The sequence below is a fragment of the Calypte anna genome, chromosome 1 (genome assembly GCF_003957555.1).
Source record: "Calypte anna isolate BGI_N300 chromosome 1, bCalAnn1_v1.p, whole genome shotgun sequence".
NCBI lineage: Eukaryota > Metazoa > Chordata > Aves > Apodiformes > Trochilidae > Calypte > Calypte anna.
The window spans coordinates 105493659-105505667 of record NC_044244.1 but is presented as its reverse complement, the minus strand read 5'-3'; the positions used below and the strand labels follow the sequence as shown (position 1 = coordinate 105505667).

The window sequence follows — 12009 nt, the reverse complement described above, 5'->3', positions numbered from 1 at the left end:
AGGCTATCTAAAATTAGATACCTCTCTTCATATCTCAGGCACCATCTTAATGATCTGTGTGAGGTCTATGGCTTTGCTTGAAAATCAGATTCCTCACCTCTGTACTTAAATGAGGATGTACACTAAATGCTTCCTCTCCCAATTGTCTCCCTTAAATTTTTTTTCTCAACTCTGTCATGTGTCATGTCCTGCCTCAGTGGCTTCCCAGTCACACAAGCCAAAGGTCTTAAGTTTTTATTGCTGTAGACTGTGGTGTCGAATTCTCTGCATGCATGGCCTGCTGTGGAGTCCTGCTCACCTTCTCCCTCCTCAAACTGCCCATCCCCAACTGAGCAAGGAGTGCTCTGATGGATCCACTCAGGGCTTTGTCTCCTGGCATGAACATTTTCTTATTACTTCTAAATAAAGGGAGTTTTAAATGTATTTGGCACATCCTGTTGTCATTGTGTATCAGCAGTTCTCTGCTCATTTGGCACAAGCAGAAAGCCCTTTTCAAGCAGTAACAACAATAATATATAACCTGAATATAAATAAACAAACCACACCTTAGTTTTATTTCAGCTGCATTTTGAGCATTCTTTTTGTTTTATCAAGTAGCACATAAATGCACATGAAGTCCCTGCAGCTACCTTTCTCATTTTGTCTTCCATGGAGTCCAGGTGGGCTCCTTCTTCTCTGCAGCTCCCTTAGTGGCTTCGTGCTGGCTGCAGCTCCCTGGAGCAGGTTATAAAACCCCTCTGCTTCCCAGGACTCAGCACACAAGCTCCTGTTCGTCTGCCCCACAGGCTCCAGGGAGTTGCCCTCGTGGCTTCCCATAGATTTGCTTATGTCTGATGATCTGAAATTAGAATCCTTTCCCTGCTTTGCCCTTTTCTGTAAACGTGTAAAACCTTGCAGAACTCCCCTAGGGAAGAAAGGGGGATTTTCCCACCGTTAAAAATAAAAGGGAAGGAGAAAGACTTAAAACATATTCAGATACTTGTAAAAATTATTAAAAAACAAACAAACTCACAACTGTGTCAATTATTCACATCCCTTCGTATAAATATAGAAACCCTGAAGAAGGGGCTTTCCCTTGGGCTACTTGCTATTCTCTTCCATTATTTATTACCAAGGCCCCATGGTGCTTTATCAGTGCCATGCTTCTGGTGTGTTTTTTTTTTTTTTAAGGGTGACTTTAAAAAAAGATGGCTCACTGTCAGGAATATGGAGGGTTTAGGTTTCCTTCCCTCCCTTTTTTGCCTTTTCTTCCCTCCCTTAGAAATTCTCATAGGTGTGGTGCTACAGCTGGAGGAACAAGGGTTCCCACATCTTGCCTTTATGAGTTCTTCACAAAGAGAATGTGGGTTTATTTTTCTTTCCCCTCCTCTTCATCTGGAATGATCACCCAGCACTGTTCTCCTAACTGTGACAGAAACAAAGGTTGCCTGTTAGTGAGATGGTTGCAAAGAGATTTTGCAATTCCAGCTCTGCTGGCCAATTTTTGCAGACGTGTGGGTGATCCCCCAACCTTGTTGGTCATCATTGTCAGACTCCAGCATCCAGAGCAGCCATTCTGTTTGACAGATAGTATAATCTACGGTTGGTTTAAATTTAATTTTTCTCATAAATGAAAGGGTTTTATGACATTTTATATGTTATGGGAAGAAAAGACATTTTTTTCCAGTGGTTTAAAAGTCAACCAGCTTCTGCAATCCACTAGACCTGGTCTTAGAACTTGGTGCAGTTCTAGTGACTACTTTGAGGATAGGGAAGTGTTTCTGAATTACATTTCTGAATGCACACGTGCATCCAGCCCTGCTACAGGAAGTCCAATCAGACAAAGATCTGGGCACAGCAAACCTCACTCTTTCCATCCACCCACCCATCCATCTCCTGTGGGCTGCAGTGTTCCATTTTGCGGAGGGCAGCCCAGGGGTGTGGAATGGGGAGAACCAGAGTTTTCAGGGCACCAGGACCCTGGAGCATACTACAGCATTTACCTTCTTCTCAGGGTAGGTGATTTGATAGGTTGATGTCAGCAGCATTTCATATTAGCTAGTAGTAATAGATGCTAACAAAATGTGGCCTCCAGTTACAAGTAAAGGGCCTGATTCTCCATTTCAGGAGACAGGATCGAACACTGGAGTTACAGTGGTGTGGAACTGGGATCGTGGGAGGGAAATGCAGCCCAGAGCCACTGATTAATATTAAAGTGTCTCTGTATGAAATGACTGCTGCTTTCTGCCTGTGTGTATACATCCTGATGGCTTATGGGAGAATTACCGAGGGCTTCTCAAATCTGGATGAAGATCTGCTTAATGGCCAAGAGATCTCACATCTGCAGTTGCATTTGGAATCTGACGAATACAATGCATCATAAAATCAAAAAAAGATAAACAGAATGGAAAGAGAGCTGTCATCTTAGATAACTTTTCATGTTTACTGGACAAGGGTATATGCTTGCATACTGATTTTTCCTTGCTGGAAAGGAAGGGTTCTGCTTTGAAAAGAAAGCTTTTGGAAAACTACAGCTTCTGTATTTTTTCATCCATTAATGTCCATGTCAAGTGTCTGCAAGCAAAAAAAAACCCAAACCAAACAGGTGTGCTATTTTTTTATGTAATCAGTTGGCATTGCAAGCTCCTCCCAGCATGTGAAAATCAAACCTTTCTTTGCTGTACCTAGACTCACAGGTAGAAGATGTGATGAATAACAAGGTACTTCTTTAATATATTCTGCTTCCTTACTATGCATTCATTTAATCCAGTCCTGGTGGTTTGCTGCAAGCTTCCTCAGTTTGGATTGATTTAAGTTGCTTTGTGATGAGCCCTGTGGGAACTCCTTGGCCTGATTTTTCAAGGTGCTGTTTTGTGGCTATGAAATAAATAGAGTTGTGCTACTTCCAAACCTTCAAAGAGCAAGAGGAGTTGCATTGATATATGTAGACATTGGTGTGCATGCATGCGTGCATCATAGATACATGTGTGTGTGCTCATGCATGTGTGCAGAAGTAGGCTCCAAGACTGAGTATTTTGTCTTGAGCATAGGTATCTGACAATGATTGTTTGACATTTCTTGTTTTTTAATGAGGTGAACTGTTCCTGGTGTGAATGTTTACAACTGTCCATCTGTCCTGACAACAGCTACTGGTACATTGCCAGGGGTCTGAATGTGCGGTCAGCTCTGCCCTCAGTCAGGCTCCACTGGCAGAGCAGGTGTCCACAGGAGCAGATGTGTCTGTGCTGGGAAGCAAGCCTCGGGGCTGTGCTCATGTCTTCTTCTGCCTTTCCTCCTGATGGAAGAGCACGTGCTTCCCCTTCTGCCAAGGCCGTGTCAAAGAGAAGTCCTTTTATCCAAGGTTGCTTCACATCTAGCAGATCCTCGGAATTTTTGCGGAGGCTTTTTGTCATGGCAGACAAAAAGAATTATGGAAAATTGATGTTCTTCAGACAAGTCATTCGCGTACCATGTAGTTTCATTTGATAAAATCTCTCCAAGTTGTAAAAGTTGCTAGGAACATACCTTTCCCAGAGAGAATCTGTAATTAATGATAAATTCTCTTCTAGGGGATCTGTGTATGCACAGTACTCATCTGGTTGTGTCTAAAGGTAGTGCTGTCCCTTCTGATGTACAGGAATGTCGTGTAGATTTGGATAACCTACTACCCAGTTGTAAACATCCACTTTGAATCTTCTACCTTTTTAACAAATCAGTGCAAGACACAGTGATTTTTGCTGGAAGGTTGTATGTGGAGCGGGTAACATTGTAGTTTGTGTCTCACACAAAATGACCAGAGTTTGCTTCAGCCCTGAACAGATTCTCTAAGTTGCAGACTCCTCAAAAGCCATTGCAATATGGAAAATCTGATAATGCTTGACCATGTGTATATGTTCTGCTTTTGGAAAAGTATTCTGGGGCCTTAGCAGGCAGACCTGAAAAGAAGATGGTTGCAATTTTTTTTTTTATTTTTGGAGATGAGGAAGATACATTGCAGGGTTGCTCGTCATGCGGTGGGTGCAGGTGGAAAGTCTCTTGCCTGTAGGACCTTGTTTGTCAGCAAGATTCCCATCTTGCAAATTATTGGCAGCTGGCATGGTAATGAGTCCATTTCAATATAAATGAGCTTCATTTTATTAATTTCTGCCAGCTCCTGAGCAATTCATGAGCTGCTTTTCAGATCTCAACCAACAGCTTGGGGGAAGAAGGGGAGGTGGGGAGTGGAGAGGGGAACATGAAGAAGGAGAAAGAAAAGGAAACTGTTTTTAATTTAGAAAGGAGCCGGTGACTCTCCTCTCTTTTGAGAATACAGCCAAGAGTGAGGATCACAGTTTCCCCACCAAACTCTAATAACATGAAGAGCATCAGTGATCTCTTCCAACGTTTTTGTTCCTTAAGGTTTTTGGAAAAGTTTATAGCTCTCAAAACTCTGTGTGCCGTGAATTGATGTTTCATGGCTGGTGTTTGGGTGAGAAAAGGGAGATCTGGGTGACTTGAGAGCTGACCTGGGCAACCCAGAGTGTGACCCAACACTCTAGTGAGTTTGTCATTTTTAGTATCTCACAGGACTGGACCTTGAGCTGGAATACTACTAGGGGACTTAGTTAGTGGTATCAAGCCACGAAAGGGCTAGGATTTGGTATGCACATGTGTGTAACTTCAGGACTACTCTTAGGACTTGTCTTGGGTCTAAATAGGTGCAGACCTATTTGTATCTCTTGTATCCACGCCTTAGTGAATGCAATAAACCAAATGATCCTTTCACCATGCACAGAAATGCATTTAAATGTTCTGCCCTACATGTCTTATTCGCCCTTGAAAAATGTTAATGAAATCCCTGCTTGGATAACCGCCCTTTTTGTAAATCAGACATTCTGCAGAGAGAAATCTCCTCTGAGGTCTTTCAGTTTCGAGCTTGTTCCCTAGGCAGTTGAGTCTCCCCTTCCTGCCAGAAATTAAACACTGGCTTACTGGAAGGTGCCTTTCTTGGTGGTCGTCTTCAGATGCAGACATGTTTTTGGACTCGAGTGAGACAGATCATCCTCAGCAGGAGGATGTTAATGTCTGTGGGGACTTTAATTGTGCAAAGTGGTGGGAAGACAAACTCTCCACCTTCTGTAGTTTAGGTTGATGGTGTGTGACTGGGTTTTTTGTTTATTCTGTGACCATCAGATTTCATCATTTGAATTTAAGAACAGCATTTGCTTGCTGTCTTGCACAGTGTTTCTTAGGGAAGTGATGATGATAACAGGACCTGGCAGAAGACATCCTCCTGTGTTTCCATTCTTGCTAACCCGTTGTCTGTTGGTTTTTTTGTTTTTGTTTTTTGGTTTTTTTCTCCCCTCTTCCTCCCCAGGTTTTTGGCATGTAGTCATAGGCTCTGACGCAAGAGTAATGGAGTCGCTGAGTGGCAGGTGCTGACAGCTTCTTCAGTCCCAGTAACTGCTCATTTTGGTATCATTTGCAATTCTATACCTCTAAATGCCACAGCTCTCTTGGGGAAGGTTGCACTGGATATCAGTACCGCCTTGGAAGGTACATGTGTGTCCATATATTTTTCTTTAGGAGTTTGCTATGTTGGATAATGTCTTGTGGGAGGGAAAAAGAATGGATGAGCTGACTGTGGTTTATGGTTACACCCGTTTAGCAATACAAAGGTGTTTGAACGGCTATCAAGCAGCTACTGATGACATCCCTTCTTCCCTCCCTCTTCCTCCTCCCAGTTGAATTGCCTGCAGGGCCTTTTTGGAGTCCATCCTATGCTTTAAGGTATTTGAGAGCAGCTTACAGAAAAGAAATGGCTTGTTAAAAGGTTCTGATCTGAAAACAATTGAATATGCTGCTAGAGTTCCCAAGAAATTCAAAGGCTTATTGTGCAATTTCAGCCTCTCTCTTGCCCTTTTGAAAAAGCACATTTTAATTACAATAAAATGTGTATGTTCACACTTGGTTATTAGTCTTGTACATTTTTCTATGTGGTTCTTGTGAGTTCAGTAAAAGTCTTTGTTGTTGGCTGGCAGGCTTTAGCAAAAGTTTATTTCTGTAGGCTCATTGCTCGTTTTGGATTTAATCATTGTTCTGGTTCTCAAAGCCTTCAAGCTCCGCTCCAGGAGAAAAATACAGATTTGTCACTAGAGCCTCCTACTAAAATCTAATTTTAAATGTGCAATCTGTTGTCTTGCGAGGTGCTTCAAATTTGGTTGGACAATTAATATATTTCAGATTTTCTTCTGGAATCTGAAGACCTTTTGCACGTTTGAGAGTTAGTAACTTGGTCTTAGTTGAAATGAGTATTTTGGTTTTGCAATTATTTTAAGAAGTATTTAATATCAGGGGTAAGGGATGAGAAAGGGAAATTACTGTTTTCAAAGAAAACTGTATTCTTTTATGAGGCTGTCATCAGTGGTCATCCAGAATGTGATTGCACACAGAATGTGTAACTATTTTATAGAAGACTCATCCAGCAAAAATTCAGCAGTTCAGCTAGAGTTCAGTCTATCTAGGGTAGCTGATGTAGGGAAAACTGGTTTTTCTAAAGCTTTCCTACAGACTATGTCTTCTCCCTGGTGATATCCCAATGTTGATACCAATCTAAGTCTTGTTTTTTTAAAAAAAAACAAAACAAAACCCTGTAGTATCAATCGATGAGCAGGCTGGCTAAAAGATAACTTTCGTGGACCCTTGAAGAATTCTACAATTGTGGCATTTTCTGTGCTCTGAACCAGGAAGGAGCGGATCTTCTGGGGGAGAGGGATCCCTTTCCCAGAGCAGCTCCATGGTCAGGCACCTCTCAAGGATGTGGAGGAACAAGTTGCCACCCCTTTTCTGCCTGACATGGACTACTGATACAAATCTTGATCTTCTGTTTTTTCAGTGAGCAACTGAGTCACTGAGCTGCTGCCTGTTCCAGGAGACGTACCCATCCCCTTTCTTCAGTTTTCAGATCTCTCCCTCTTGGAGTGGAGGAGCCTTTCATCAAATGCAATCTATTCCCACGAAAAGTTTGGGTTTTGATGAATCAACATTTTCTGCTGAAAAATTTCCAGCCAGCTCTGCTTGCTGTGCCTGGTCTGTGTATGTTAATCTCTGCTAGCTTCAGAGAATAATTCAGAACAGATTTTTGACACGTTGCAATCCTTGGTCGAGTGCAACAGACCTGTTTAAAGCATCAAGACGTGTCACGCTTGATTTATGTTGCATCCTGGTGGTACCTTGATAGGTCTTTAATGGTCACCTTTGGATTCGGTGGGTGAGCTAACAAGGGGAGCCTTTGTCCTGCCAGCATTTGTGTTCAGCTCCCATTAACATTACTCATTTTCTTAATTTGATACAGATTTTTTTTCATTGCCTGTGCTAAATTCAGTTAAGCCGTAGACAGGCAGCATCTGGCAGTCGTTGCTGGAGCAGTTTAAGACATTTCTGCCCCAGGGTGTCTGCCGCTGCCCCTGGGAGGGGGAGCTTGGGGCCTCCCCTAACCCTGCCCAGCGCCCGCTCCTGCTAGCTGAGGATGCCGGCATCTGCTTCAGTGCGAATTCACATGTTTCAGGGGCTGCCTTTCCACATCTGCCACATTAGCTCACTGCTGCCAAAAAATGGGGGAGGTGCGCCTCGCTCTTCCCTCTTCCCCAGCTCCTTCGTCGCCCTCCAGCCGTGCTACCCCGGTCCTCAGCGCGCTGTGTCTCCTCTAGTGGGGCATCCTTGTGCTGCCTCTGGCACATGCCATTTGAATTCACTATTCCAGCAAAAATAGTGAATAATTTTAAATTTTTTTTCTTCTAATTTTTTTTCCTCCTCTGGGTTTATTTTCTGCTGTTTTAGTGGACTCCGCTGCACGAGCACTTGAACTGGTTGAAGGTGGCTGCCGGAAATGCTCAGCCAGAAATGCAGGAGGGAGGCGAAAATTGGGGTGAGAAGGTAGTTTCCCTTCACCTCAGGCACCGCCAGCTTGACCCGGTGGGATTGCCCATCCCCACTTGAGGTGGGCTCAGCCCCTCCTCTCCTGGCATCTCTCAGGGGACGGTGACATGCCGCGGGGGTGGTGCCTCCTGACACGGATGCAGCTGGATGAGCTGCACTGTGCCAGCCTTCGACCCCATTGCACACCCTCCCGACCACCTCCCCCCGTGCAGAATGTGCAAGCCTGCAATTTAGGGCCGGGGGAAATCGGTGGCTTCAGGGTAAGGTCTCTTCCTGGGTGCAGGAGCGAGGGATGTGCGAGCTAATCGCTGGGATTGATAGCCGTCTGTAGGATTTGCACCTAAAGCGCCAATCCACTGAATAAAAAAGGGACAGCTTTTTACCTTGAAGTCTGACACTTCTTGCTGGTATCTAGCAGGTACTTCTCATTGTGTGAAATCACTCAGCAAACATTCCTGCCGCTGTCTGCCGAGAAAAGGCTTTCCTCTTTTCATGAAAGTGTTTCTAAGCGGTATCGTTTCCTCACGGGATGCAGCCTGAGCTGCTGCTTCTTTCTTCGCCAAGTCATTTGCGGTTTAGTTACTTTTTTGGCTGAGTGAAATTTTGCCCAGCGTGCGTGGAGGCTCCATCGGGATGGTGGCACAGGGCTGCTTTCCGTAGCCACGCTGCCCCGTGGTTTCAGTCGCGAGTGTGCCCCGTCCCGTGGGGTTTCTGCAGGGGACGTTTCTGCCCTTCGTTTCTGAAGGTAAAAAGCCACTCTTCATTCGTTCAGGGTTTCAGGAGAACTTATAAAACTGCTCTTTCTCCACACACAGGTGCCGAAGTGATGGTTGCATGCTCTGATGGACTTTGCAGCTGATGGAAAATCTGTAGAATGAGTGGGGTTAGCAAGAATCTCGGAATCAAAGCAGCTAAAAGCATTACCCCAAGGGGGTTTCTTATGCAAGACGGGGAATATTGAGGTCTGGTTTTAGACATAAGTGTGGAAGACAAAATGCAGGTTTTGTGCTATAAAGTGTTTTAGGAGCAAAAGCCAGGTGACATTTGTCCACTCTATATCAAAGGGTTGTAGCTTTCAAGGGATATCTGTCTAGGGATTTAAAATGCTGTCTTTATTTTTTGTTGTTTGTGGCTTTTTGTTTGGTTGTTTTTTTGTTTTGTGTTTGGTTTTTAAACTTGTCCTCTTTTCAGCACATTTATTTTTCTAAATTATGCATAACCAGGTTTCACAACAGTGTATGGGAGTACAGACATTTATTTCGACAGGCAGAGCGTATTTCCTGGTATGGGTTCCTTGACATGTGATTGTATTTATTTTAGATTCAGAAATGTCCAGGTGCTTATGGACATACCTGTTGCGCTAGCACTGAACAGATATTTAGCCTTGGACACAACTTATTTAGCTGGGCAGAAGAGTAGAGAAGTGCAGTCCTCTGACTGTGGTCAGCAGTGTCACTGCAGAAGTTCAGTTCTATCTTATGCATCCAGGAGAGCCTTATGGCAAAAGTGCTGTGCCTGCTTTCAATACAATCATTTCATTGCTTTCTGTGTCCTTTATGTTGTGTGAATTCAGTTCTGGGATGCAGCTACACTGTGTATTTAGATAGTGGGGGAAAATACACTATCACATTAATTCTTCCAGCATCTGGCTTAATACCCATCAGCACATCCTGTTAAAGGAGGGGAAATTGCTCCAAGAAATTAAAAACTCCATGTAAACTATTCGCAGGGCAGCTCTTTTTCAAGGAAGATTAACAGAAATACCTCAAAATGACAGTTTTTTCTTGAAATTTCTGTTCAAAATTTATGGACTGTTTATCTAAATGTAATTGTCTTGTATATAATTCAGGATCTCCTATTTAATTTTGAATGGCCATGTACTGTAACATCTACTCTTCTTGTTCCTCTTGATCTTTGGCTAGAAGGAGCCTATACTACTGATAAAATGTTTCTGACATTTGTTGAGTGAGATCACAGACCTCAAAGTGTTTTTCAAGGTTGAATGCAGATCACCACTCCCATCTTCTGGATGGGAAACCTGTTCCACAGTGGGATGCACACAACTTAATAATGCAGAAGGATAGGTACACAGATGGGGACAGAGACCCACTGCCTGCATTCCAGCCCAGTTTTCTCTTTACCAGATCAAAGCACTTAGATCTAGCTATCTGCTTCAGAGTGAGTAGGAGGGAAAGGTTATTTTTGTATAGTCTGAGTCATTCATGCTAATTTATTTTTCATAATATGGCTTTCTTGTGTGGGTCTCTCTGTACCTGCTTAATGTTGCACTGTTTTTTTGTTCCAGAAATCAAACCTATCATTAGCTTCCTGCCAAACAGTTGAATTTGCACTTTGCCATTTGGTGCTTCAGTTCACAGTTCCTAGAAAACAAGTGAAATCTCAGATAAAGGCCTATACCCATCTACTTTTTGGCATCTTATTACATACAGATAAACAATAGCTCTTGATTTTTATGAGCTTGAAATCTGGGCTGGAATTGCGGTTTAACGTGAAGAGTAAGCGAATGTGTGCAGAGCTGAGACTGGTGGTAAAATGGCTCCAGTTCACACCAAACTTAGAGGTTCAGTCCTTCCCTCTTCCACACTCTTTATTCACACCAGCATAACCATCATCTGAGTGTTATAGTTGTATTTAGAAGTTTACTGGTATGGTTGCCAGCTCCCTTAGTTAACCCTGTGGGGTTGGTTGCTGCTGTTAAAGTGTGTTCTACTAGACCCAGATGGAAGCTATGGTGTAGGGTTTGGGACAGGTTCATTTAAAATTAAATAAATAAATAAATAAAGCTCTTTTGGGTGTTCCGAAGTGTCCCATGTGTCTTGCTGCTGCCTGTAACAGTGCCTGCTCTCTATTCTTGCAGACTGTGACACCATGGGGAACGCGGAGAGCCAGAGCGTAGAGCACGCCTTCTACGGAGACAAGCACACCAGCCTGGGCCGCAAGCACACTTCCCGCTCGCTTCGCCTCTCAAACAAAGCCTCTCGTCGGACACGGCATGCTTCTTCTGGAAAAATCATCCACCGTAACTCGGAAGTGAGCACCCGCTCCAGCAGCACCCCCAGCATCCCCCAATCCCTGGCAGAGAACGGCCTGGAGCCTTTCGCCCAGGAGGGCAACCTAGAGGACTTTGGAAGCCCCATCTGGGTGGACCGCGTGGACATCGGCCTGCGGCCCATTTCCTATCACACTGACTCCTCTGTCACCCCCAGCGTGGACAGCAGCACCGTCCTCACCGCTGCCTCCGTCCAGAGCATGCCCGACTCAGAGGAGAGCAGGCTCTATGGGGACGAGCCGCCCTTTCTGGGGGAGGGCGACGGGAGGTCGCATCGGTACGCGGCCAACGGGACGAACTTCATGGAGGCGGCCAGCTTCAAGAAGAAGCGCTCCAAATCGGCTGACATCTGGCGTGAGGACAGCCTGGAGTTCTCGCTTTCTGACCTCAGCCAGGAACATTTAACGAGCAATGAGGAAATCTTGGGCTTGGCTGAGGAGAAGGATGCTGAGGCCGCCCAGGGGACGGAGGCCAGCGGCAGCCCCCAGCCGCTGGTCACCTGCCAGCGTGCCAACTCTATGAGTGACTTGTATTCCCCTAAAAACCCAAGCGCCACCGTCAATGGTGGCCCACGAAACGCCTTTGGAGGATACTGCCGGAATTTGGTGTCCGACATCCCGGATATTGGGAGCCATAAGGTGGCATCAGGTGCCACTGATGATGCGCCTTCCTACAGTAATTACAATACACTGCCCTGCAGGAAATCCCACTGTCTTTCCGAAGGGGCCAGCAACCCACAAATTAGCCATAGTAACAGTATGCAAGGCAGAAGAGCAAAAACTACTCAGGTAAGGCAGTTTTCTTCTATGTCAAACGTGTGGCATTTACTAAGCTTTGTCTGCAGATAAAGATATTGCTGGTTCTTCCAGGCTCTGTTTTCCTTCAACATCCCTTTTCCAAGGAGAGGACTGTATCAAGGAGAGAGATGAACTAACTGGTCTCTGGAGCTGGCTTGATCCCATCACTGCTCCCTTCCTTATCTGCATCTCTGTTTGGGCCTTTTCCACTTTTCCTGCCTCTGGAAACGATAAATTTGCATTTGC

At 44.6% G+C, this 12009-nt stretch overlaps 1 protein-coding gene across 1 annotated transcript in view; it reads left to right on the top strand.

The window, feature by feature from the left end:
* Positions 1-12009, top strand: part of TIAM1 (T cell lymphoma invasion and metastasis 1) — a 122744-nt gene that overhangs the window by 29072 nt on the left and 81663 nt on the right. Inside the window, exon 2 of the mRNA XM_030469015.1 lies at positions 10775-11754. Within this exon, the coding sequence (XP_030324875.1) occupies positions 10775-11754 (980 nt within the window). The remainder of the gene's footprint in view (positions 1-10774; positions 11755-12009) is intronic.